General features: G+C 47.3%; 2 protein-coding genes across 2 annotated transcripts in view; one reads left to right on the forward strand and one right to left on the reverse strand.

Annotated features, from left to right (window-relative positions):
- Positions 1–942: 942 nt before the first annotated feature.
- On the forward strand, positions 943–6,581 carry ZP4 (zona pellucida glycoprotein 4). Its single transcript, XM_009573805.1, has 12 exons — positions 943–1,145; positions 1,466–1,595; positions 1,674–1,776; positions 2,341–2,496; positions 2,873–3,060; positions 3,243–3,340; positions 3,679–3,809; positions 4,017–4,206; positions 4,281–4,428; positions 5,780–5,858; positions 6,185–6,301; positions 6,439–6,581. Exons 1-12 carry the CDS (start codon positions 943–945, stop codon positions 6,579–6,581), a joined length of 1,686 nt encoding a protein of 561 aa, XP_009572100.1.
- Positions 6,582–11,695: 5,114 nt separating this feature from the next.
- LOC104073870 overlaps positions 11,696–23,159 on the reverse strand; it is a 19,980-nt gene continuing 8,516 nt past the window's right edge. The window contains exons 3-8 of the mRNA XM_009573802.1: positions 20,926–21,112; positions 19,756–19,910; positions 18,482–18,508; positions 16,868–16,986; positions 12,281–12,423; positions 11,696–11,797 (exon numbers count right to left, since the gene is read on the reverse strand). Of these exons, the coding sequence (XP_009572097.1) occupies positions 12,327–12,423; positions 16,868–16,986; positions 18,482–18,508; positions 19,756–19,910; positions 20,926–21,112 (585 nt within the window). The 3' untranslated portion in view covers positions 11,696–11,797; positions 12,281–12,326. The remainder of the gene's footprint in view (positions 11,798–12,280; positions 12,424–16,867; positions 16,987–18,481; positions 18,509–19,755; positions 19,911–20,925; positions 21,113–23,159) is intronic.

A 23,159-nucleotide genomic window follows, 5' to 3' on the forward strand; every position in this document is an offset into this window, starting at 1 on the left:
GATCACAGAGGCTCCCCTTATCTGTGTTTCAGGCCCATCCTAGGGGCCCACCTGTCAGCTTTTGGGGGTGGGGGTCCCTTACAGCGTATGATCCTTCTCGGCAGGGCTGCTCTCAATCCCTTCGTGCCCCAGCCTGTATTGATACCGGGGGTTGCCCTGACCCAGGTGCAGGACCCTGCACTTGGCCTTTTTGAACCTCATGAGGTTGACAGGGGCCCACTTCTCGAGCTTGTCCAGGTCCCTCTGGATGGCATCCCGTCCCTCAGGCATGTCGACCGCACCACTCAGTTTGGTGTCATTTGCAAACTTGCTGAGGGTGCACTTGATCCCACTGTCTATGTCATTGATGAAGATATTAAACACTACTGGTCCAAGTACTGTACAAGTACAAACACCAAGTTGAGGCGTGCAAAGCCTCCTGAGCTCCATCACATTTCATGTGGAAGGCTATTTCTGTGCTTATATATGCCCTGTGTCTGGCATTTGAAGCGGTGGCACCTTTAAAAGAGCAAAAGAGCATTGTCACGCTGCTTCTTGCACTCATGCCATGTAATGAGCAATTAGAGCAGCAGTAGGGTACATGGGGAAAAGCAGGTGGATCTCCTGGGTGGGCCAGGGGTGGGAAGAACTCAGGGTGAGAAAAAAGAGTTTGAAGACCCTCCTGGGGCTCTACACTAAATTGCACAGATGAGCTCCTCTCAGCTTAGTGATATGAATACAGACCCATCTCTTGACATAAGTTCAGCTCCTGCCCTGTGGTTTTCTTTAAAGGGTGCAAGCAGACTGTGATGGGTTCAGAGCCAGGTGAGGGCAATGGGAGGTGTTAAACTGCTGGGCTGGGTCCACCTGGACACCTCAGGAATTTCTGATCCCAGCTGGCTCCACAATTTAAAAGGGGTAGGCTAAGAGCAGCTGCTTTATGGTCCTTAGCAAGAGAGCAGGATGGGTGTTGCAGGGCAGTCTAGGACTGCATTTGGAGCTATGCTCTTGTGGGGGTTTCTTTGTCCCCTTGCTTTGGTTGTGGGGGTTCAGAGTAGTGTTTTTTCTGATCCCACCCTGCTGGCTTGTGGCCAAGAAAGCCTGCAGCTCACCTTACCTCCAGGTTGGGAAGGGAATGCTTCCTTTGTGCTGACTACTTGGGGTAAGTGAGGGTGGTGTCAAGAGGCTTTCTTACTGCTGTATCTTTGCACAGTGCAGAGGTATGCCTGGAATGAGGAGAAGGGGGCAGGTTTTGATGTGAAGTGTTGTCTAACAGCTTCAGTGCATCTTGTGTAACTAGGGGGCTGTTTATATGACCTAGCAGTCAAGGGTTTTGGTGGAGTGCTGTGCCTGGATCTAAATGGCCTTGCCTGCTGGGTTCCCTCACACACCCGTGCTGGCTCAGACCCTAATACTGGCTAGGACCTTGTTTCCTACAGAAAGGTAGGATTGTAGTGGACCCCATCTTCAATGTGGGATGCTGAAGCCCCAAAAAAACTGAGGGGAAGGCACATGCTCTGCAGAATGACTCTGATTGTGGGCTCTTGGTAACTGGGACTCCAGATGGCTCCAGGAAAGTGTCAGTCTCCTATACTGGCTGTTATGTCTTTGAATGGGTGAGTGACCTTAGGGGTTCTGCTGGGACTGTGGCTACTGCTGCTCTGGCTGCCCTGACTGGTGTGGCTCTCCCCCAGGATGGCAATTACCTCATGCTGGTTGGGCTTGAAGGAACAGATGCTGCTGGACAAAAGGCTCTTCATGAAGAGAAGCTGCTCAGGTGCCCTGTGGATCTTCCTGGTAAGACTCTGACAGCTCCTTGGGAAACCCTGCTTGTATCTTGTGGCGATGAATGCCCTTCCTTTTGGATGGCTATTCCTAGTCGGTCTGGAGGCTGGGAGAGGGGACTTATTGCTATGCAGAAGACTCCCTGGAGAAGGGTTTGGACACAGAGCCACCAGCTTGCTGGGGACTTGTGCCTCCTTTGCAAGGTCAGCAGATGAATATTCTGTGTGCCTCCTAGCCATATTCTGACTGCATGAATCACTGCAAGTTCAGGGATTGAGCCAGAGACTAGGTACAATGATTTTCCTAATTACCAGAGCTGATCCTGAACACTTTATCTTGACAGATCCCATGCAGTCCAGTCTCCTGTACATGGGTTCAGGGGGAGTCCAGGGAAATGCAGGTCCCTTCTGAGCAGGCTTCCATGCCAGCTCCGGGCTATGTGTTTGACCCTCACCTGAGTCTAACTTCACTTGATTTGTATGCAGAGTCACCAGGACACCTTCCACCAGTGTCCTCTGTGTCTTTGTCCCCCCTGCTCTTGTGCTTTAGCTGCAAACTCCTGCTGTTTTCTTCCAGCCCTGGATGCTCCAAGCAGTAGTGTCTGTTCTGTTGTCCTCAGCCAAGACCGGCTGCCATGTGCCTCCTTGCCTATCAGCCAGGGAGACTGTAAAGTGCGAGGCTGCTGCTATGACCCTAGGGACAGGGTGAAGCCTTGTTACTTTGGTAACACAGGTAAGTGTGAGCAACTGTCCTCCCTGCCTCCTGGAGGAGCTGCAAACTGGGATTCCTCACTTCCCTGGCAGAGCAGGATTGGTGTGTACCAGTCCTGCAGGTGGCTTAGGGCTATGTTTTTGGCTGTCAAAAGTACTCTGTCCCATTGAAGTGTCCAGCCCTTTCATGTGTATTGCAACAGACCTGGGTTTCTGGCCAGAATCAGTGTTGCTGTTAGAGCTGGTTGCACTTGTCTTGCTGTGCTTAGCACTCGCTTTGGGAGTTACAGGCAGGAGAACTTGCAGGACTTGCTGGCCTTGTCTTTGCTGCGGTGTTTGAGCCTCCTTTTCCTCCTTTTTCTCCCTGAGCTCGAGACTGATTATATCTTTTTCTCCAGTGACAGCTCATTGCACACCAGATGGCCAGTTTTCCATTGCTGTCTCTCGGGATGTGACCCTGCCACCTGTTATCCTGGACTCTGTGCAACTGGCCAGTGGACACAGTACTGGCTGTGTCCCTGTTGTGAAAAACAATGCCTTTGTTGTGTACCAGTTCCCGCTCTCTGCCTGTGGCACCACTTTTCAGGTAAGAGCTGCAGCTGGCACTAGGCTGGAATAGCAGGAGCTTGCAGACCTGGAATAACCTGACGTGGCTTTGGCTATTTAATGAGCACCCTACAGATTTCCAGAGGCCAAATGCTGTTCTCCAGCCTGGCATTAATCCAGTTTGACTTTACTGCAGTGACAGTGCCTGGTCTGTCATTCCAGGTGACTGGAGACCAGGCCATATATGAGAATGAGTTGGTGGCATCCAGGAATGTGAAGACCGGGAGCCTTGGCTCTGTCACTAGGGATAGCACTTTCAGGTAATACCCTGGGGCTGGTATTGCTGGGTGCCATTGTGTTCAATGTCACTAGAGAAATTTGTTTGTCACAAGCTCTGAATTCACAACAGGGCACTGGAGTAAGCTGAGGACTGGTATGTCTCTAGTTAGTGGGAATAAAGCTGGTGCTGGTCAGTGACGCTCCGCAGACTCAAATCTGAACTCTGAAGAGAATTTCAAGTACTTGTTAAAAGGAAGTGTTGGAGGAAAGACTGGGGATATGACTAATTAACGCAGATATTACGTTGCCATCTTAGAGAAAGGAGATATCAGAGTGACCCTTCTTATCTCCCTGATTTGGGGTTTTCCTGTCCCACCAGGTTACATGTCCGCTGTAGTTACTCCGTTACTGGGAGCTTCATTCCCTTGAGTGTTCAGGTCTTCACACTGCCACCGCTCCCTGCTGTGTCCCAGCCAGGTCCTCTGTCCTTGGAGCTGCGTGTTGCCTCAGGTATGAGAGGTTTGCAGGACTTGCTCGAGCATCGGTGCAGGGCTCTGGTCTCTGCTGAGTAATAAGAGAGTGTTGATGGGTGAACCCGGCACTGCTTCTTCCCTGCCATGGTGAGAACTTACTGACATGGCTATAAAGGATGCTCTCAGGTTGCCTCTTTCTGTTTGTTCCTGCTCTAAAATGCCTCTTGGGTTTCTTCTGTCCCAGACGGAAGCTATACTTCCTACTATACTGACAGTGACTATCCTGTTGTGAAGACTTTGAGAGACCCCGTTTATGCAGAAGTCAAGATCCTTCAGAGAACAGACCCAGACCTGGTTTTGGTCCTGCACCACTGCTGGGCCACACCAAGTATCAATCCCCAGCAACAGCTTCAGTGGCCTGTTTTGGTGGATGGGTAAGTGACTTGTAAATAGCTTTAGGTCAGGGGAATGACTTACACTTTTTTCACTGCTGGCCTCTCCTTCTCAGGTGCCCTTATGCTGGGGACAACTATCAGACACAGCTGGTGCCTCTGGGCCTTGCCTCAGGACTACTGTTCCCCTCTCATTACCAGCGTTTTACCCTCTACACGTTCACCTTTGTGGACTCCACTTCCCAAGAGATGCTCTCTGGGCTGGTAAGATCCTGTCCTGGTTGCCTAGCTTCCTAGTGAAGACAAGTACCATGTGTGAGCAATAAGAAACACTTCATAACTGTGAGACTCTTGGCCTTCTTCGGGGAGGGGGGCTAGTCCAAAGACAAGGAAAGCCCCCTCCTGAAACAGGCGGGGAGAGGTTGATGCAAGAAACTCTTTATTCCCTGAGACAAATGTGGTAGAGGTAAGATGCATCACTGGAGGGATGTGACAGAAAATGAGACTACTGAAAGGGTAGGTCTACTTAAGCAAGTGCTAGCTTCTGCCTAAGTTGTTCTGTTGAACTAACTTAGGGTGTGTGCTCTAACTATGCTAATCAATATTCTCTAAACTAAATGTCTTGGTGAAAATGATTTGGAAATAGCTTTTGGTACCTGGGAAGTATCTGGGTTCTGAATCTCATGAGCAGTTAAGTCACATGAAGTTCATCATACCTTATACTGTTTGCTTAGTGCTCCTGGGATCAATTAATACTCAAAACTGGTCCCAGCTGTACCTAGCAGAGGTCACAGTGTAGTGTTGCTTGGACAGCTCTGTCCCAGGTGTCAGGGAGAAGTGCTGTAATGCCAGATCTGACTGACTTTGAAGGTGTGTGGCAAAGGTATCAAAGCTGCCTTGCAGCAGGCAGCAGAGGGCTCCAAGGCTACAGCCTGTATGCGAAGCAGGCCAAAGCAATCTTTCTGCCTTCTCCCTTCTGAGAGCAGGTGCACTGGGTCTGGGTGGGATGGAGTTAACTATACTCGCAGCACCCCTTATGGTGCTGTGGTTTTGGATTTGTGGCTAAAACAGCATTGATAACACACCAATGTTCTAGCTATTTGCTGAATAGTGCTTGCACATCATGAAGGCTTTTTCTCCTTGCTCTGTTCTTTCTCAACCCCAAGTGAGTAGGCATGGGGTAGGCTAGAAGCTGGAAGGCAGCATAGCTGGGATAGCTGACCCAAATAGGCCAAAGGGTTATTCTATGCTATGTGATGTCATGCTCAGCAATAAACACTGAAGGATTTTGTCTTCCAATGTGGCTGATGCTCAGAGACTGGCTGGGCATCATTCTGCTTGTGGGATCAGGGTGGGTGACTTGCCTTTGCATCACTTGTGCTTTGGTTTTGTTCTTCCCTCTCCCTCTCTCCTTCACTTATCAAACTGTCTTTATCTGTCCAGCCATGGGTTTTCTTGGTTTTGCTCTTCCCATTCTCTCCCCACCCTGCTGGGGCAGGGTAGGGGGAGTGAGGAAGTGGCTTAGTTGCTGGCTAGGGTCAATGCACCACACCAGGATATCGCCTGTCTACAGATACTGCTTGAGTGATTCCAGGCTGTGTCCCATTCTTTCTAGGTGTACCTGCACTGCAGTGCTTCTGTGTGCCACCGGTCTGTACAGGAGTCCTGCACCACCACTTGTCCTGCTAGAGCCAGTAAGTATCCTAGCTTTCCTGCTTCCCCATCCAAAGGGGCAACAAAGGTCTAGCCTCCAAGCTGGGGGTAGGAGGACATGTAGTTTATGGACTAGTTCCTCTGAGCCATGGACAGCTTGACAAGGCATTTCCTGCTCCTTTCCTGTGGCATAAGGGCAAGGGCCCTTCCTAAAAGGCAGAGGTCTTCATAGGCTCTTAATTCTGTGTTTCACATGAAAAGCTTGGCCTTCAGAGCTTCTCATGTGTTGAGAAGCTGACCTGGACAAAGTTTGCTGACCTTTAGGGATATACATCTTCTCACCTAAAACCTTCATATTGCTCTGTAGGGGGCAAAAGGAGTGCTGAACATCCTCTTCAGGATGGTGCCTCCCAGGTCTCTAGCAAAGGCCCTGTGATTTTCCTCCAGGATGAGCTAAGATGGGACACAGCCAAGGATGGCCTTGGTAAGTGTGCCAGCCCAGCGTAGCCAGGCTGGGAAAGGGGGTTGGTCTAAGTCTTTCCTGCGGAAAGACTGAGCCCCTAAGGCACATCCCTGTGCCTTACTGGGGGAGTGTTAACTGGGGCCTCTCTCCCCCCACAGGTGCCGCTGTGCATGCTGCAGCCCCCTGGGCTCTGGGGTTTGCTGCTGTGGCAACCGGGGCAGCTCTGTGCTTGGTGCTGGTGGCTGCTGTGCTGTGGCAAAAGAAGATGCCTGTAATGCATGAAACCAATGTATTGCAATAAAGTGGCTGTCAAACCCACTTGGGCTGTGGGACTCCTTCTCCCGTGCCCAGAGCACACAGGGTTGAACAGGAGTGTGTCTCGGGGACCCTGGCTGTAAGCCTTTGTTTGCAAGACAAAAATTATCCTGATGGCTGCGACAGCGCTTTCCAAATGCTGTTTGTCTGAATCCATCTCACTTTTCTGGCTATTACTCTGCTCTGGGATTAGTGTTAACTGTCTGCTGCTGTTGAGAGGGAGCCCTTGTCATGGCCTGGGCTGCTGGGAAACTGCAGACTGAGACATGAGTGATGCTGGGTGGTGTCTGCATTTCTGTCAGTGGCTAAGGTGGCCTTCAAAAGTAGTTATCCTGGCTCCTCTCAAACATAGGGTAGAAGCAGCAAAATTAATTAAAAACAAATCCTGCCGCTGCTTCTCCTTTGGGGATGCAGAGCTGGTATTCACAGAGGAGCTGGGAATTGCCCACTTGCCCCTGAGCTCACTAAGTCAGGGCTGTGCTCATGTGGCAGGACTCAGAGGCAGGGATGGCAAAGCACTACACAAATGGGCCTTCCTAATGATGCTGTATGTGAACCTGCCTCTCTTGCTCTGGAAACAAAAAAGGGCAGGTGGGATTTTTTTTTTTCTGGAGGATGACATCAGGGAAACTTCATTCCAACTGAAAAAAAAATCAAAGAGCCTAGTTGGTTTGAACTTAAGGAAAAAAAAATCAAACTTGATTTAAAGATTAATCTTAAACCTTCATGTGAGAGCAGACAATTAAGAGTCTTCAAAGTCGTCTTCTCAGATTAAAGCTAATTTGACACCACTGTTGGCATAACAGTGCCATGGATGTACCTTTTTGAGATGAGAAATAAAACTTGCTGTTCCTGAGCATCAGGAACAGTTCAGTGTGGTGCTTCCTGAGGTCCTGGGCAAAAAACAGTCCAGCAAACCTCTTCTCATGGTGGAGTGGGAAAGGGACTCCACCACCCCCCTTCCTACCCAGGCTGGGGGAGCTCTGGTGGTTGCACTCACACTTACAGCTGATGGAGTAGTCCTTGAGCAAGTACACTTGAGGGGAAGGAAAAATATTTTTTTCTTCCCCCCTGCCCTGGCTTGATTAGAAATTCCCCCTGTAGTAGGGGACTAGTCTTAATCATGCTGCTTAGGGGCCTTTAAAAGGGAAGAGCAGCTCTTATATACATGGAAGCAAAGAACTGAACAATATCTTGCTTGAGGTAGCAGATATTGTTCCATTTAATTGGCTTCTGCCAATACCGTGTGATTGGAAGGTGTTAACAGGTGGTGGGAACTGCTTTTTAATTCCTTTCTTACTCCAACAAAAAATTGCAGGAATCATCTTACAATGTTTTTATTTTTCTAGCAGAACTGCTCTTCCCTACTACTTCCAGGATAACCAGTGCTCTTAGTCTTGCTTGCTTTTAAAATCTAATCAGGAGAAGATAAGACTCCTCCAAGTCGTATGGTGGGAGGGTGAAGGAGATCACAGGCTGGAGAAATCATCAGCTTGGAGATAGGTCAAAGAGCCTCCTCCTTTAGGGAGTGCCTCTGGCAACTAAATGGCCTTGGTACAGGTGGAGCTCTGTCTGGGAAAGCAGAGTGTAAACTCATAATGTGCCTTTTGAGAAGTCTTTAGCAGCTGTCTAATGTTAATTAACTGGGCAATTACAGGAGTAATATAGACCACACCTCTTCAGTACACCAGGCAGGGTGCTCTGGCACTGCCCTTAACTGTGTGTGCTAGCCAAGGTCTAAACACCTTCCTGGCTGCTGCTGGAGTCTTCCCGTGCCTCAGTAAGGAAGTCAAAAATATTTGCTTAGAGAGTTGATGCCTGTGTGGAGGCTGAAGGGGCTAGCAGAGGAGCGTCCCTGCCCTGCTGCTCCCTGCTGCCCTCCGTGGGGTTGCTTGAACTGTCCCGAAGTGGCAGAGAGCTCTGGGCATGTAGTCTCTGGGATCAGGTAGATTCCCCAGCGGGGGCCATCCCTTCTGGTGCAGAGCTGGATCTTGCTGTAATGGACCTGCTGCTTAGCGTAGGGCACATGTAGTGATAAGCGGAGGTGGGTGAGCAGAGAAGTGAACTTAATTCCCTTATCCACTCTGGGGGAAGTCTTCTGTGCTTAAGGCTTGCTACTTGGTCCCTAGCAGGAGGAGGGGAAGGGCACGAGCAGCAGTGGGATGCGAGTTGTCTGTGTGAAGCACTGGCACAGGGTGAGAGCTAGGCAACGTGGAGGCTTCGTCCTCTGGTGCATTGTCCCCCTCTTCCTAGCCTGTTCTCCTTCTCCCCTGGGGTGTTAGTGGCTTTCATTGCTGCTTTGTTCTGCAGTTTCCCCTCCTGCAGAAATGTACTCTTTTCCTTCTACCTTCACAGGCGGATTTCTGGCTTTTTTTTTTTTCCTAGGCCTCTACTTTCTTTAGTTGGGTCTCACTGACTTTTCTCCCTTCTTTTGAGTAACTGCATGTGACTTCTTGTGTCAGCACCCTCTTTAGCTTCACTGTGTACTGCCTGGTTATGCAGCTGGTGCTGTGGGTTGCTGTAGACATTGGCTTAGACTCCTGCAGGTGAAGGAAAGCTGCTCTGTCCAGGATGATGCCACAGAGTGGGCTGTGAATGAAGCAGAAGCTGAGGAAAAGCAGCTCTGAGGCCAGCCGGCACCTGTCAGTTGAGGCTGTTGTGCGGTGCTGCTTATGAACCCAGATTTTCAGAAAGAAACCCCGATGCTGAGCATCAGCGTACTTTGTCCCCAGTGCCTTCACCCTTTCCTCTGGAAATGGTGTGTGCTGCCCTGCCCTGTCTGCCTGCTCTGCAGCTTTGGAAGCAGAGCCCCGCCACAGCACCTAACACAGGGCTGCTCAAAATGAACATCCACACTTGGCCCTATCTGAACTTTCCAAAGGCTCTCCTCACTCTCTGGATCTTCAAGAACAGCACAAGCCTCAAAAGAACAAACTTGCTTCTTTGCCAGAGCTAAAGTTCTTTAAAAGCTTGGAGGTAACAATTCCTTTCTTAACCAGCTATGCTCACCTGAAACCTTAAAGGTGTGTAAGTTGTTATACTACAACCCAGGTGTTCATTAATAAAATATCTGAAAACCATTATCCTAATAGTGATGCCTTTATTAAATTTCTTATGCTTGTATTACAATGCATCCTGGAGTGGAGAACTATACAGTATGTTACATGTTATAAATATATTTTATTTCTGAAAATACATGAATATATTTCATATAATGCTGTAATAAAAAAGAGTGCTAGTTCATTTTAGTTTAAAAAAAAAAAAAAAACAAAACCTACAATGTGAATGGAGGTGGTTGATGGTGGGGAATACCAGTTCATAATGCTACGTCTTAAAACACTTTAAATTCAGTTGCACTGATTCACATTCTTTACAGTCTCTGTAAAGCTGGAGGGATAATGGAGGGTGTAAGTTAATGCAGGATTTTAGTCCCCTGTATTTATGGAGATATACAGACTATTCACAGAATAATCAAGTTTTAAGTCTTTCTAGCTTTGGATGAAGCTAGCAAGATACACAGTGAATAACCAAGTCCTGCAGCAGCAGCTACAACTGAAACATTAAACACAGCACCTATTTTGGGGTGCTAACTTTGAGTCAGCACGGACTTTTTTTTTTAATTGGGTTTGGGGTTTTTTTTTCAGGTGCTAAGTAACAACAGTAACAACCCTTCTGAGTACTTGGAGAACCAGGCCTGGGCTGCTGCCTTTGCTCCCCCCTGCAAACTACAGCTGCCCTGGGACAGCATAGCTGGGGTGCTTTGAATCTCAGAAAGGATCCTGCTCTGGTTTTGAGGACTCCAAGGGCTCCAGCTGATCTGGGTGAGCAAGGGGGAAGCATCTGTTACTGAAAGGCTAAACCTGCTGAAGTTGATCCATTCCTGCCAGCTTCTGAAATCTTGGTTCCCAGGCAAGTTTGGGTTGGGGAGGGTTTTTTAAACAGCAATTGTTTGACTTGCAATTATATTGTAATTTAGGGGGTAGAATAATCTTTTAACAAGAGGCAAAGTTGGTTTATTTGAATCTTTTCTCCATGTGCATTAATTACTGTGCTAGTACCAGTAAGAGCTGGTGTGCAGAGACCACTGCAACCACGAGACCTTCAGAAGCATGCGCTGCCTGTCCCTTGAGTCTGGAATCAGTGGACATGTGGCAGTAAGCCAGCCACCAAACATGGCCATAGTGTTACACAGTTGTTAATGTGGCCCAAAAAAGCAGCAGCTTATAAAGGATGTATGTATTTGAATAACTCTTCCTTGCAGCTCTGCTCTCCCTCTTGCTTTTTCCCAGCAGAGAGAGCACAGGCTGAGCCATACAGCAGCATGACCACCCCACCTGCACAGCCAGAGGACTTAACTTGTAACTTAAAAGTAGGAATTCAAGCCTGGTTCCCCGCCAAAAGATTGATAGCACAAGAGCGGGGCTGCCTGGTGAAGCTGAGGTGTTGCCTCGGGTGCACCCTCCAGTCTCTCGAAAGGCTGATTCCCGCAGTGCCCCTCGCTCTGGTCTCTGCAGTGAACCTGCACGATGCCAACTTCTGCGTAGGGTAGCATTGGAGTTGAGGGGCCTCTGCAGAAGGAGCAGACCCACAAGATTAGAAGCTAGTGGTGGATTCAGGAGTGGCCTTGTAGGAAGGCTTGGCTTTACTGACTTGCTTTTCCTGTTGGATTCCAGTAAAATGGCACAGCTGGCCAGATGCTGCTCTGAAAGGAGGAGCTGTGTTGGGAACAAGCAGAGACTGCAACTCAGCCCCCCCAGAGGGAGGAGGCTGTCCTTCCAACAGCCACTTCTGCGCCAGGCAAGGAGTCCCTGGCACTCTTCTAGATGCTGCTGTTCCCATAAAGCTGAAGTTTATTTCAGCTGGAGAAGGTCCCCAGAAAGCAATGATAATTTAAAAGCCTCAGTGTTTCAGGTAATTCTGTTCCTAACCCAGAGAGGAGGAAGAATTTCCAAATCTTACTTAAAATTCTCTGTTGATTATGTTGCCAAGATGCTAACAGCAATTTTCATCTGTGGCTGGACTTTTGTAATTCAGGAGCGAAGCCGTACATAGCTGAGCACGCATCTGTCCACAGACCCTTCTCAACCTCCCCCTTCCCTAATCATATCGGAGTTGCTCTGTTGACAACTGTAGGATGCAGGTTGCACAAAGTAACCACGGGGTTCTTGGTTTTGTGTCCATTGGTGTTCCCACTTTGCCTTTCTGAAACAGAAACATGCAGTGAATGTGAGAGATTAGAAAGGGTTTCTCTGCATTTAACCCGTGCGCTGAGTTGGGAAGGTGGAAGATGAGGCTGAGCCTGGTTCTCTTTTAGTCTTGATTATGGGCAGATTGTCTCTTTCCTAAGACATCTGGTTGGCCTATTATTTGGGAGTCTTTTGACTGACTGCAGATAAATGAATTTGCTGCTGTACTTTTTGTAAAAAGGCTGCATGATGTAACCTATATGACTACAGCTGCCTTTAAATTTTGGGGTTTTTAAAAAAAAACAAGTGGGGGACTGTTAAAATGAAGGTACATGGGCCAGTCCTCAGCTGGCATAAATCCATATAATTCGAACTTCAAAAATCAGACCTGTTCCTGTCTTTGCATGTTGGAGCGTGTCTGGATAAAGGAACAAGACTGTCTCCTTTCTGTGCTAAGAAGAGGCAAACACCCCCCCCGCCCCCCAACCCACAAAGAAACACATGCTGCTTTACTTATTTTACCTTGTTCCATTTGACTTGGGTTATCAGAAAGGCCATATGTTTTCATTCTTTGTATTTTGCCCCAGAACAATCATGGAGTTCCTCTCAGTTTTCCTCAGCTCTGAAGACATAATATCTGGCCTTAACAAATGGAAAAATACAATTAAAGTTGACAGCAGTCAGAACGCATGGTTGTGTTTTTAGCATTAATATGCTGTGCATATGTACCCAACATCCAAGCTGCACCCAAAGCAGCTTCCCCCCTCTCCAGTCTGAAATTTCAAAACAGATGCTGTCCAAATATTTGTGGCAGCATCCAAAAAAGAGAGCTACAAAATGCAGCACTTGGCATGGAGTCACAATATAATGGATGGACACAAACATCATTCTGTTGAGAGCAACCAGTATTTTCTGCCTAGCTGGAAGCGAAGGGGAGAGACTGGTGGGTGAGTGTCACAGGGAAGTTAAAAATTCTGGCCTGAAGGAGTAAGTAGGAAATTAGACCTTTTGAAGAACAACGCTAAGCTAGCTGCTGTGGACTGTCTCCAGCTTAATTTTTTGTTTGTTGTTTATTACATACAATTGAAATAAGTGTAATGCATCCTGTTTGGTTGTAATGGCTTAGTTAGCTCAGGCCTCCAAGACTTATGAAAGACAAACCTTTTGGAACACTTTTTAAAAATAGCTGCTGTTTAAGAAAGAAAAGCTGTAGGTTTTTTTTAATGCACTATTTCAAAGCTATTTACAGCAAATAAATAGTTAATAGCTATTTATTTCAAATAATAATAATAGCTATTTACTTCAAATCTTTGATTTGAAAAATTTTTCAACTCAAAGTCCTGACTGATGTGATGCAGACTCTCTATTTTGCCAGCTACTAAATTGTTTTCTTTTTAATCTAAATGTTGTACGATTTTTGTTGTGTTCAGCTCTTAATTCTTTTACAATGGAATGGTCAAACGTCTGCCTTGATGTTATTCTTTAATTCTTTGGCTCCTTCTCAACCCTGAGCGCAGAGATCTCCCTTGGTAGTAATTTCCCATGTGAAGAGCAGCGTTCAGACCTGGGTCTGAGGCTCTAGGGCCCTTTTCAGCCTTTGCTATCCAAAAATGAAGATGAGTTTTTGTAATGTTAGAACTGCACTGTCCTTCCTAACCTACTTCACTCTAACCACAAAGTAGTCATCGTACAGCAGCAAGCTTTTGGTGGCTGTCAAACTCAAACTAGCATCCTTGCCATGAAAGATACCGTAATTGAGGTTAGCTCATTCCCACGCAGCTGCATTAAAGCTGCAGCTCCCGTAGATACACAGGTGGATGTGTCTGCACAGGACAAAGCTTCTCAAATTAGACCCTGCCCTGGAAAGGGGTTGGGGATGGCATCAGAAAAGCTCCTGAGCACAACTGCTTTCATTGAGATGGCTGCCTCTGTATCTCTGCCAGGGCCAGTCTGCTTCCCAGCAGCAGTCATGGCAAGTAGCAGGAGACTGTACGTCTTGTCTGTTTGTTCTCAAGTAGGAAAAGTAAGGAAAAACGATAGAAGGTGCCAATGTGCTCCTCCTTGACCCTGGATTTTTGGGGATTGTTTGTAACACCATTCTAGCCAGACACAACTTCACACATTTTATAGTGTCAAATGGAGTGGGAACATACAGGCAATAAACTGATCAAGGTAGGCTCCTGCAGAATTTGCAGCCCAGCTTTCACAGGCCAGGCTGGATTCTCTCCTTACTGTAATTGTTTAACAAGGGCAAGTATTTAACCTTATGATGCTCCAGTATCACTTGAGAACAGTTTTCTGTCACTAAAACTAGTCACAGTGGAAACTAGTCACTTGTCTTGGGGGTCATTTGAGCTGGAAGTAAGTTCCTTGCTCTTTGTGGAGGGATCATTTTGCAATGATTTGGGGAAGAAATCTGTTTTTCCTGCTGTGGGTCAGATCCAGGTCCATGTGCTACTTAAGTTCATAACACCATGATCAAGTCATTCATCAGCCTGTTCTGGCCCTTTGCACAAAATAGACGTTGCTTTGCGGGAGTAAACGTACTAGCAGGAAAAAGAAAACGAAATGAAAACCTGAGCCTGTTTAGAACAATGTATGACAAACCACTGCGTCTTGTGCCAGTATGTTTACCTTGGCAGGCCCCCCTCTCTTCTGCTGGAAGAACCAAGTTCTCTCTCTACTATGAGAATTCTTTTGTGGATGTTAGGAAAAAAAAGACAGAAAAGAAAAACAAAACAACTGCCCTGGAGCAGATCATTCATCACACGCAGAGTGGGAGCATGAAAGGGGATTTGCTTTGACCTAGTTACAAAAACAAAAACAAAGAGACTTTCTCTAATTGCCCAAATGACTCAAGTGGGACTGGGTGTCAAAAGCAACAAATCTCTGCTTCCTTCAGATCCGTATGTTAATACAGAGTACCAGGCTCCAACCTGTTCCAGTTCAAGACCTTGGGAGATGTCTCTATGCCCAAGGAAGCCCAGGTAAGCAAAAGCCAGCCAATTCCACATGCCTGCATGTACAAACAGGACCAGGAGCCAGGACAAACATGTTTCATAAATTATAACAAAGACAGTGGCTTTAAATGCTGAGAGTATCAGGGCTTTGACATTTGCTTTGCCAAGAGCTGTAGACAAGCAAGACTTTTTTTGCTTTACCATTCTGGTACTGCTGTAGGAAGGGCCTGGCTTTCTGTCCAGCAGCATTTGCAGGGCTGTCATTGATCCGCTAAGCCTAACTTTTTATTTCAAAGGAGCCTGAGGGCAACTACGTATCCAAAATGCCATTGGAGCAAGGTGCCCAGCTTTTCCTGGCACCAGTGAAAAGCCCAGTGTCAGTGCATTGCTATTGCAGGGTGTGGGGTAAAAAGAGCAAGAGCAAATACAGATAGGGCTGGGGAATAAGTGCTAGGAAGCAGGAGAAGAGGAAATGGAGGGAGATAAGGGGCATGAATAGAGGCAAGGGTTTTATGTAGATACATGGGAGAAGAAAGTTAGTGAAAGAAAAGAGAAGGCCAGTCATCAGCTACAGAAAGCAGCCTGGAAAAATCAGCATACAACATCTCTGGGGCTGCCCAGTTACAGCCAGGTAAAAAAATCGTCCATTTGGCTTCTTGTTGTACAGCATTTCCACGACAGTAATAGTTGTCCAGTATACGTGTGAAAGTAGCAAAAGCTAGGAGCTATTGGGCTGGCCCTTTGTTGGAAGCACATCGATTTAGCCAGCTGAGGAGCTAGCCTGCAATTCTCACGCAGGGAGCACTGGCAGTGTCCTCAGTGCTGCAGAGAAAGGGCCAAGAGGGAGGATACAGAGACAGGACTTCTCTGAAGCCCAAATAAAGTCCTGGTTCTACTCAGGTTTAAAGGGAAGGTTCACAAGAGTGTGTATTTTTTCCCCAGCTGGTTCACCATCTCTTTTAGATGGAACTGTTTGGTCTCTTTCTGCTTTGTGCTTCTTTCAGTTTCCCAAACAATAGGAGGAAGCTCGCCGGTTACGTGTGCTTGGGCCCGAACCAAGCTTTTCCCAGCTGGAAAAATCACTCCATGAACTACAGAGGGGTTTTTTTCCATCTGTAATTACAAGATTCCCAGTTCCCTTATGCATTTTGTAAGGTAGGTACAGGCTGTCTAAGGGGAACAATGGGACATTCCTGAGTGCTTAAACAACCGCTGTTTCCCCACCATCACCCCCTCTAAAACCTGAGGAGGGCCTAAGCACATTTGAGCTGTTCCGCTCAAGGTTACTGAGACCTCAGCTGAAAAAACATAGGGAGGTGCGCAGCTCCATGTAATGCTCCTGCTTTGGGTGAGTAAGATACCCAGGCTCTTCCTGTTACCTGATTATATACACAAACACCCCAAATTCACCAGACCAGCTGGGAGGACTTGGCAAGCGCACAGGGAATATCTGTGCAAGGGGTAGCTGGCAGCACTGTCGTCGCCTCAGATAGAGATGCACCACACAGTATAGCTCAGAGGCCAGGCTGTAACTAACCTGGTAGACAAACTTGCCCAAGGGACCAGCACGGAGCTCTTACTAGAAATGAGACCACGTGCTTGACCCAGACGTTCATCTACAGCAACAAGCAGGTTCTACCCATGAGCACACACTCAGCAAACTTCATCTCCCCTTCCTCTGACAGGGAACCTTCCAGCTGATCCTGACTGTCCCATCCTACCATACATCGGATGCAATAAAGGTTACTGTTCCACTGGATGAAAGGTGTGAAGGTGGATAGAGAGCATTAACCTCGACTGTAATGCTTAGGAGGGAGCAGAAAGACAAATAATTAGGCTATAGAATGTCTCTGGCTAATTGTCAACATCCCCTTGTCCTGTTGGGGGGGTAAGCACCTTCTTTTAGGGACCCTAATGTTTCCATTATTTTCATATAGGTAACATTATCCAGTTGAGATCTTAGAGCACCTGGGCACTAAGGAAGCAAATGGCTGTGCTGGCCAGGACCACCATATGCAATGGAGAGAAGGTAAGGAGGGGTCTTCTCCGGCCAGCAACAACCAGAGGTAAATCTCTCACCATCTCCTCCGAACACTAAGTGAAAATCTCCCACAGCTCTGCCTTACCTGTACAATTGTGGGCAGGACCTCTTCAGAGCAGCGGAGGACAGCCCCAGCTTGTTCTGGTTTCTCAGCCGTGTCTTCCTCATAAGATCTCTCATTCTCCCCCAAGCATGGCTCTCACCCTAAGGAGCAAAAAGAACCCACAACTTGAAGGAGGCTAGTTGCTGGCAGAACCTCATCTGGCCAACGTATGATACTTTGGGGTACTCCAGGGTGGTAGGAAGAGGGGAGCTTCTTTATTTTGGACAGAGTCAGGTCCCACAAAAGAATTTTTAACACCCTGCAATGATGCCCGGTGGCCAGCCTGTACCTGTATAGGACACAATGAGACAGCGTGGATCAATTGTTAGTAATACCATCCTTTTTGTATTTTGTTTGGTAACGTTTCCGTGTCTAGGACCCTGCTATTCTTTCTGACTTAAGGTTTCAGAGAGTGAGGGCACTTCACTGGTGAGTGCTGAGTAGGTGCCTACAGGCACGTTTTACCTTATTGTTATACTGCACTAAAGGAAAAGATCGGTTTGGTTTCCTACCTACTCACATGCACCCAGGGGGGCCTTTACAACAAAAACAACCCAAAAAACCAGCTTGATTCCCTTCTCCTTTCTATTAGGCCAGGTGCATTGGTATCAGCCTTTTTCAAGGTGGTGACTTTAGTGGACCATGAATTAGAAGAGATCAAGCCTTTGTTTCCCTGTCACGTCTGCAAGCCACAGCTATTAGGCACTTACATTTGAAATGCTAATAGAGATTATCAGGAGGTCAGGGAGTCTCATGAGGCCCTCCCTAATGTTTGTTCTCTCCGGGCTGAACTCATCTGGACTAGTGAACTGAAAAGGAGCCACGCATCAAAAAATTTCATGTTTTTTTGCTACATTGTTTTAAATTTCCTAAAGTAATGGTTGGAAAACCTTGGGAACAGAACAAAAAAGATCATGCCCCAGGACTAGCTTAATGGGGAAATAGTTCTCAAACCATTGTCACGTTCGGGGCATTGTTCTGCCCTGTCCCGAGGTGCCTTCCCACTGTGCCACCAGCAGAGCCATTACTCCATGAGTTGTGGCCACCTTGGTAGCACAACCTGGCAGCTGCCCAGCCGCACGCACCAGCCCGGGGAAGAGCCTATTGCAGTAATTCTTCTTGGGGCTCTGCTAAGTTTTCAGTTCAAAACTTCAGATGAGGTCATGGGCTCAGCTGAAAACTGCAACACTGGTTTCGGTGCTATTGAGTTAATTGCCCGTAAGTGAGACTGTTTACTCATGGAAATATCAGTAGTGTTTACTACTGGGATTAATGTATGCTGTGGAAGGGTTTTGGAGGCCTCAGCAGTTAGTCCCTCATTGTGCTGGTGTTGTCCCAGAAAAACAAGCACTGCTAATACCACAACAGCCTGAGCAGTTGCCTGCTCCTGAAGGCTAGCTAGCTGTTGTCTGCAGTGGGCGTGGGAGAACATCAGACCACATGCAGTAAGTCGTAATACATGTGTGTCTGTTACTTTGATAGTAAACTTTGGGGGTCAGTGAACCTCTTTTGTTCACCTATAATGCTGTTCTTTACAGCATTGGTCCATGATAATGCAGGTACAAGTTAAATATATTCTGCAAAGGCAGTACATACCGAGATGTTCTTGCTGACATCCAGACCCTAAAAAAAAAGGCAAATACATTAATAAATAACAAGGCAGCGAGACGATCTCGCAGTGCTGGAAACAGACTGGGTTCTGTTCTCAGCTCTGCCCTGGAGTCCACCCATAGCCTTGGTCAAGTCCTTTATCTCTCTACAATTCAGTCCCTCACGTGTGTGATAATCCCTTCTTTCCTCCTCCACCTCTTGCCTCTCTTCTGTATTTAGACTGCCAGTTCATGTGTATAGCACCTAGTAGCCTGGGGACTGGTGTACCAGGATTCCCATACAGTACCTGCACTGTAGAAGTAAATGGGGCATTTCATGCTCAGGGTACAAAATGCAATACTAAGTGACAATACTAAGGTGTGGTGTAACAAAAGAGCTCAAAGATTCAGTTTAAAGCGTGTGGATCTTGACTCTGCAGTCCTGTGAAGTCATCAGGGCTTCCATGTGCTTAAAATAATGCTCATACTCCAGAAGTTGGCTGGACACAAGCCAGAGCACAGAGCACCTTTCAGGATTCAGCCTTGATTTGGTTTCTGAAGTTCATTGAAGTGTTTGCAACCTATTTACAACTTTGGGGTGGAAATTTCGTAAGAAGATCTTTCCCGTGAGAGACCTACTCTTTCCTCTTTCCTGTCGGGCTGGGAATACTCTGATTAGAGCCTCTGCCCTGGCATTTCAGCACTTCTGATCCCCACCGGAACCTGAAAGTGCTGAGGCAGCCACAAACAGTGGGAAAGAAAGGGAGAGGAAAAGCATTCGCCCCGGCTCCCTTGGACTTCAGCGACACAGTTTCCCTGAAACACGCTTTGGGGACTGGAGCTCATTACACTGATATGCTGCCAGTCTGGTAATAAGTATTGCCAGCTAAGGGTTGACCCACTATAATTTTTATATGTGGTAATGAATGTGTGCTTGGTTTAATCTCGCTAGCAGCAGTAGTGAAGATACTTATGACAGAGTTCACACATTGAGTTATCTGGAGTTAGTGAGGGCTAAAGCCTATGCTGCTGTCTGCAGTGCTGCTCTCCCCTGCACCAGTGCTCTGTTTGTGCCTTTCTTGGCATAAAGACGTAGCCACTGACTTCATTTAACGCTGGGAGCAGAGAGGCAGAGCACCCTGGCCCTCACTGCCCCAGCCCCATTCAGTAGCAGACAGGGCTGGCTTGTTCCCCCGGTACCCCATTCTGATCCGCCTGAGCAAAACTCCCTGCTTCTCCCACAGCTCCCACTTGGAGTCTGGCTCCAAGCTTGTCACTCACCTTTCTCACTGCAGGGTCCTTTGATGGAAAAGCCTGTCCCTCAGCCATACTACCAGCTTCTCTGAACTCATTCTCCTTGTTGTTCCTATTGTTTGACGACTTCCTGAGCCCCACCATCGGCTGGCTGTTTCCTGATTCCGGGTATCTCTCACTTCCTGCAATGAAACGCAAGGACTTGCTCACATTTCTCAGCACTGTCCTGCTAGGGCAGCCTCTGGGCAGTGCTGCCAGCAAGCTGCGGCTCCAGACAGGATGAGAACACTAAGGACTTAATGATAAGATGAGACCCCATGTGTCTTCATGCCACACTGCAGTGGGAAGAAGGTAAATGCTCCAATAAAGTGTCTGATCACAGCAGGACTTTCTAATGGCTTCCTCATGGTCTTATTTTCCTTCCAGGCCTGCTCTGAAACTGCCAGGAAAGAGCATTTCTGAGCCTCAGCATTAGAGATCCCAGAGGCCATTTACACTCTGACTCAATCCTGCTAGGAGGTGTGTTATGTTTTGCATTTCACCAGGTATTAGAGGCAGGCTGAAGTCCAAGGTTTGAAATAAACTCATCGGCCTCGCTTAGTGGGCTGGTTCACATCTAACATTGGATCCAGACTTTTCCGCTGGCTTTATCACCAGTAGGCTGAGCCCAGTCTTTCTCAGCCTTCTGGAAAAGTTGGTCTCTGGATCCAAGCTTTGCAGCTGGGGCTTATTTCCACTTAGTCTATAGAATAAGTCATCCTCCAGGAATGTGTTCTGTGCCTGCTTGAGAAGGTAGGAGACTAACAACAGGCATAAGGCTTTCCATCTTAGATCAAATCCTACCTTGGCTGGGAGGATTTTAAAGCCCCATGGAGGGGCTGCACTAATGGACCCATTCTGGCATGCTAAGTTTCCAAACGAGAAATCCATTTTATAACGCATTTGTCCTAATTTTTGTAGCCAACAGCTGCAGAGCAAAAAGTCCTGCTTCACACACGTGAAGCAGCAAGTGTTAAAACCCTAGATGCAGACAAAGCATTTTTAAAACGCATCCCTTAGCTTTCCAGTTAAGGTTTAGTTCCACTAACACCTTGCTCTGTTCCCATCTGTCTTTCCCAGGGAAAAGGAAGTTGCTGGTCAGCTTATTTCACCAACTGATGGCAAGCAGGAAGGCAGGATAGAGGTATTTGAACTCACCATTGCAGCTGCTCAGCTTTTCAGTGTTCGCTCCTATTTCTGGGATGATGGAAAGATCAGAAGGGTTTCCAGTCTGAACCAAGACGCTGTGAGGTCTGCTCCTCCCAGCAAAAAACATCTTCACGTCCTGGTACGAATTGAGGAAGACGCTGGCAGCTCCACAGGAGCAATGCTGCAGAAGGTACTCCTACACCAGACAAAAAGAAAGTATGCAGACTCTCAGGCTCCAACGGCCCAAGGCAACCGGGCAGTGCGATGGTACAGACAAATTGCAGTCATTCCAGCCCAGGGATGCCCAGCCTTGTCCTGAGACCCATCAGAACCTAGAAAAATTATTTAATTCTCTAAAAGCCTGAGTAGCCTGGAGTTGGTAATATAGATTTTTCATGGGTTCATTGGTGTTTAACTTAAATTGTCCGATACTCCACATCTTTTGGGTTTGTTTCCCAGAAGGAATTGAATACAAGCTTCTAAACACAGAGCTGCTCAGCTAAGGCATTTGTGTACATAAACAGATCCGTTATAACAGTGACTTGCACTTTAAGATAATGTTATTTGTTTTGGAACCTGCACAGACAACAGTATCTTGTATTTTTATTGATGGGATGCCATAGTTTCCTTGCATGTTACCAGTCAGATTTTCTGTATGTGGTACTTCACCTGGTGTACTTCTGCTGTAGCTCGTGTGATCGGAATGGGAGATGTTCTACCTTGCACAACCATGTTACACAAGAGTTTAGTAGGGCAGAAAGCGACGAGAGCTTTATCCAGCTGAAGTGGAAAGGCAACCAAACTGTTTATTGGTGTTGGAACCAGCACAGGCCAACACCAGTTTAGCACCTCTGGAGACCCCCGAGCGACTGACAGTTTTAATGTCATCTGGATATGTTGCCACAGCAGCATGGCACTTTGCATTACCTTTGGGAGGTACTTTGAAAAATCTGATGAAAGATGCTGCTTTTGGCCCACTGCATTAAAGATTTCCTTGTAAAGCAAAGGATGTGGAGTAACTGTGTTCCCTTTGTATCCCAGGATCAAAATGTCATCAGTCTCTGCGGTGATGTCTGTACAGCTCTCAAAAACAGCATTGGGAGCACTGGCTATCTATAATCCTCACGACCAGCTCATAATACCACACTAACCCATCTCTGCTCTGGGGGTTGTGTCTTCCCTAGCCGTGTCTGGGGCATGAAAACCTTTCCATGCTCATAGTCTGCATGGAGAGTGAACATGGTTTGGGAAGTAGCCTTAGGATGCCCTCCAAAATGCGATGTTGACAGCAACCTCCACGTCTCATGGCAAATGGGGGTAGTAGTGTTCCTCTTCTACACAGAGGGGCTGTGGCTCTGAAGAGGAAAATGACGGAGAGCTGCTCAGATATAGGAGATGCAGGCACCACAGAGACACCCAAGAGAGAGCACCCAGTTTTGTAGAGCATATTGCAAGTGCTGAATATTACATCTGGGAGTCCAATTCCCCACTGGACAGTATGGGACAAATGTGGCTTAGAAGGCACTGCTGAGAGATCTTGGAAAATACCAAAAAGATCAAAGTTTCAAATATTTAAATGAAAGCACGGTGCCTTTCATTTCAGTGGGAACTGGGGAGGAGGGGGCACATACACCAGATGAGGATTTGACCCTGAATTTGCAGCTTGGAAGAGTTACTTTGAGCAATGACTCACAGTTGTAAAGCTTCAGGAAATGTGTTAACAATTCCCAGGCTCTATGTAGGAGGCTGCATTCCTCTGAGCGTGAGAGATGGGTACATGGAAATGACGGGCTACTCTGCTCTGCAACCTGACTCACAACTTGGCTTTGGCTCTGACGAGGAGTCAGCCACCTACTGCAGATCCAGTCTCAGCAGGTGGGAAAGCAGCACCAGGGGAGGAATGATGCTGTCAGGAGAATAAAAGACTCGCCACAGCATGGCTGGGAAGAAATAGCTGAGTGTGACAAACCCCTTCTGTTCCTTTGGGGAGTGATAAAATAAATAGAAAGGGAGGGGAGGAAAAAAGCTGGAAACCTGGTGTGATGGCCAAAGAAAAAGAACTGAGAAGCAGAGGTGGGGTAGAGCTGAACAAAATATGCAGGGGCTAAAAAATGCTGTTTAGGAGGATGCTGAAATGATTTGCAAACTTCAGTCAAATTCCCCAGCTAGCTCTGGCTGATAAAAAAAAACACTGAGATGTTTCATGTCAGAGATTCTTCATTTGGCAGCTCAGAAGCACAGGA

Source organism: Fulmarus glacialis, unplaced genomic scaffold, assembly GCF_000690835.1.
Source record: "Fulmarus glacialis isolate BGI_N327 unplaced genomic scaffold, ASM69083v1 scaffold11573, whole genome shotgun sequence".
Classification (NCBI taxonomy): Eukaryota; Metazoa; Chordata; class Aves; order Procellariiformes; family Procellariidae; genus Fulmarus; species Fulmarus glacialis.

Coding starts and splice junctions, on each gene's coding strand:
- ZP4 (XM_009573805.1), top strand. CDS start 943: ATGGGTGTTGCAGGGCAGTCTAGGACTGCATTTGGAGCTATGCTCTTG. Junction 3,810..4,016: donor GGAGCTGCGTGTTGCCTCAG/GTATGAGAGGTT, acceptor CTTCTGTCCCAG/ACGGAAGCTATACTTCCTAC. Junction 4,207..4,280: donor TGGCCTGTTTTGGTGGATGG/GTAAGTGACTTG, acceptor TCTCCTTCTCAG/GTGCCCTTATGCTGGGGACA.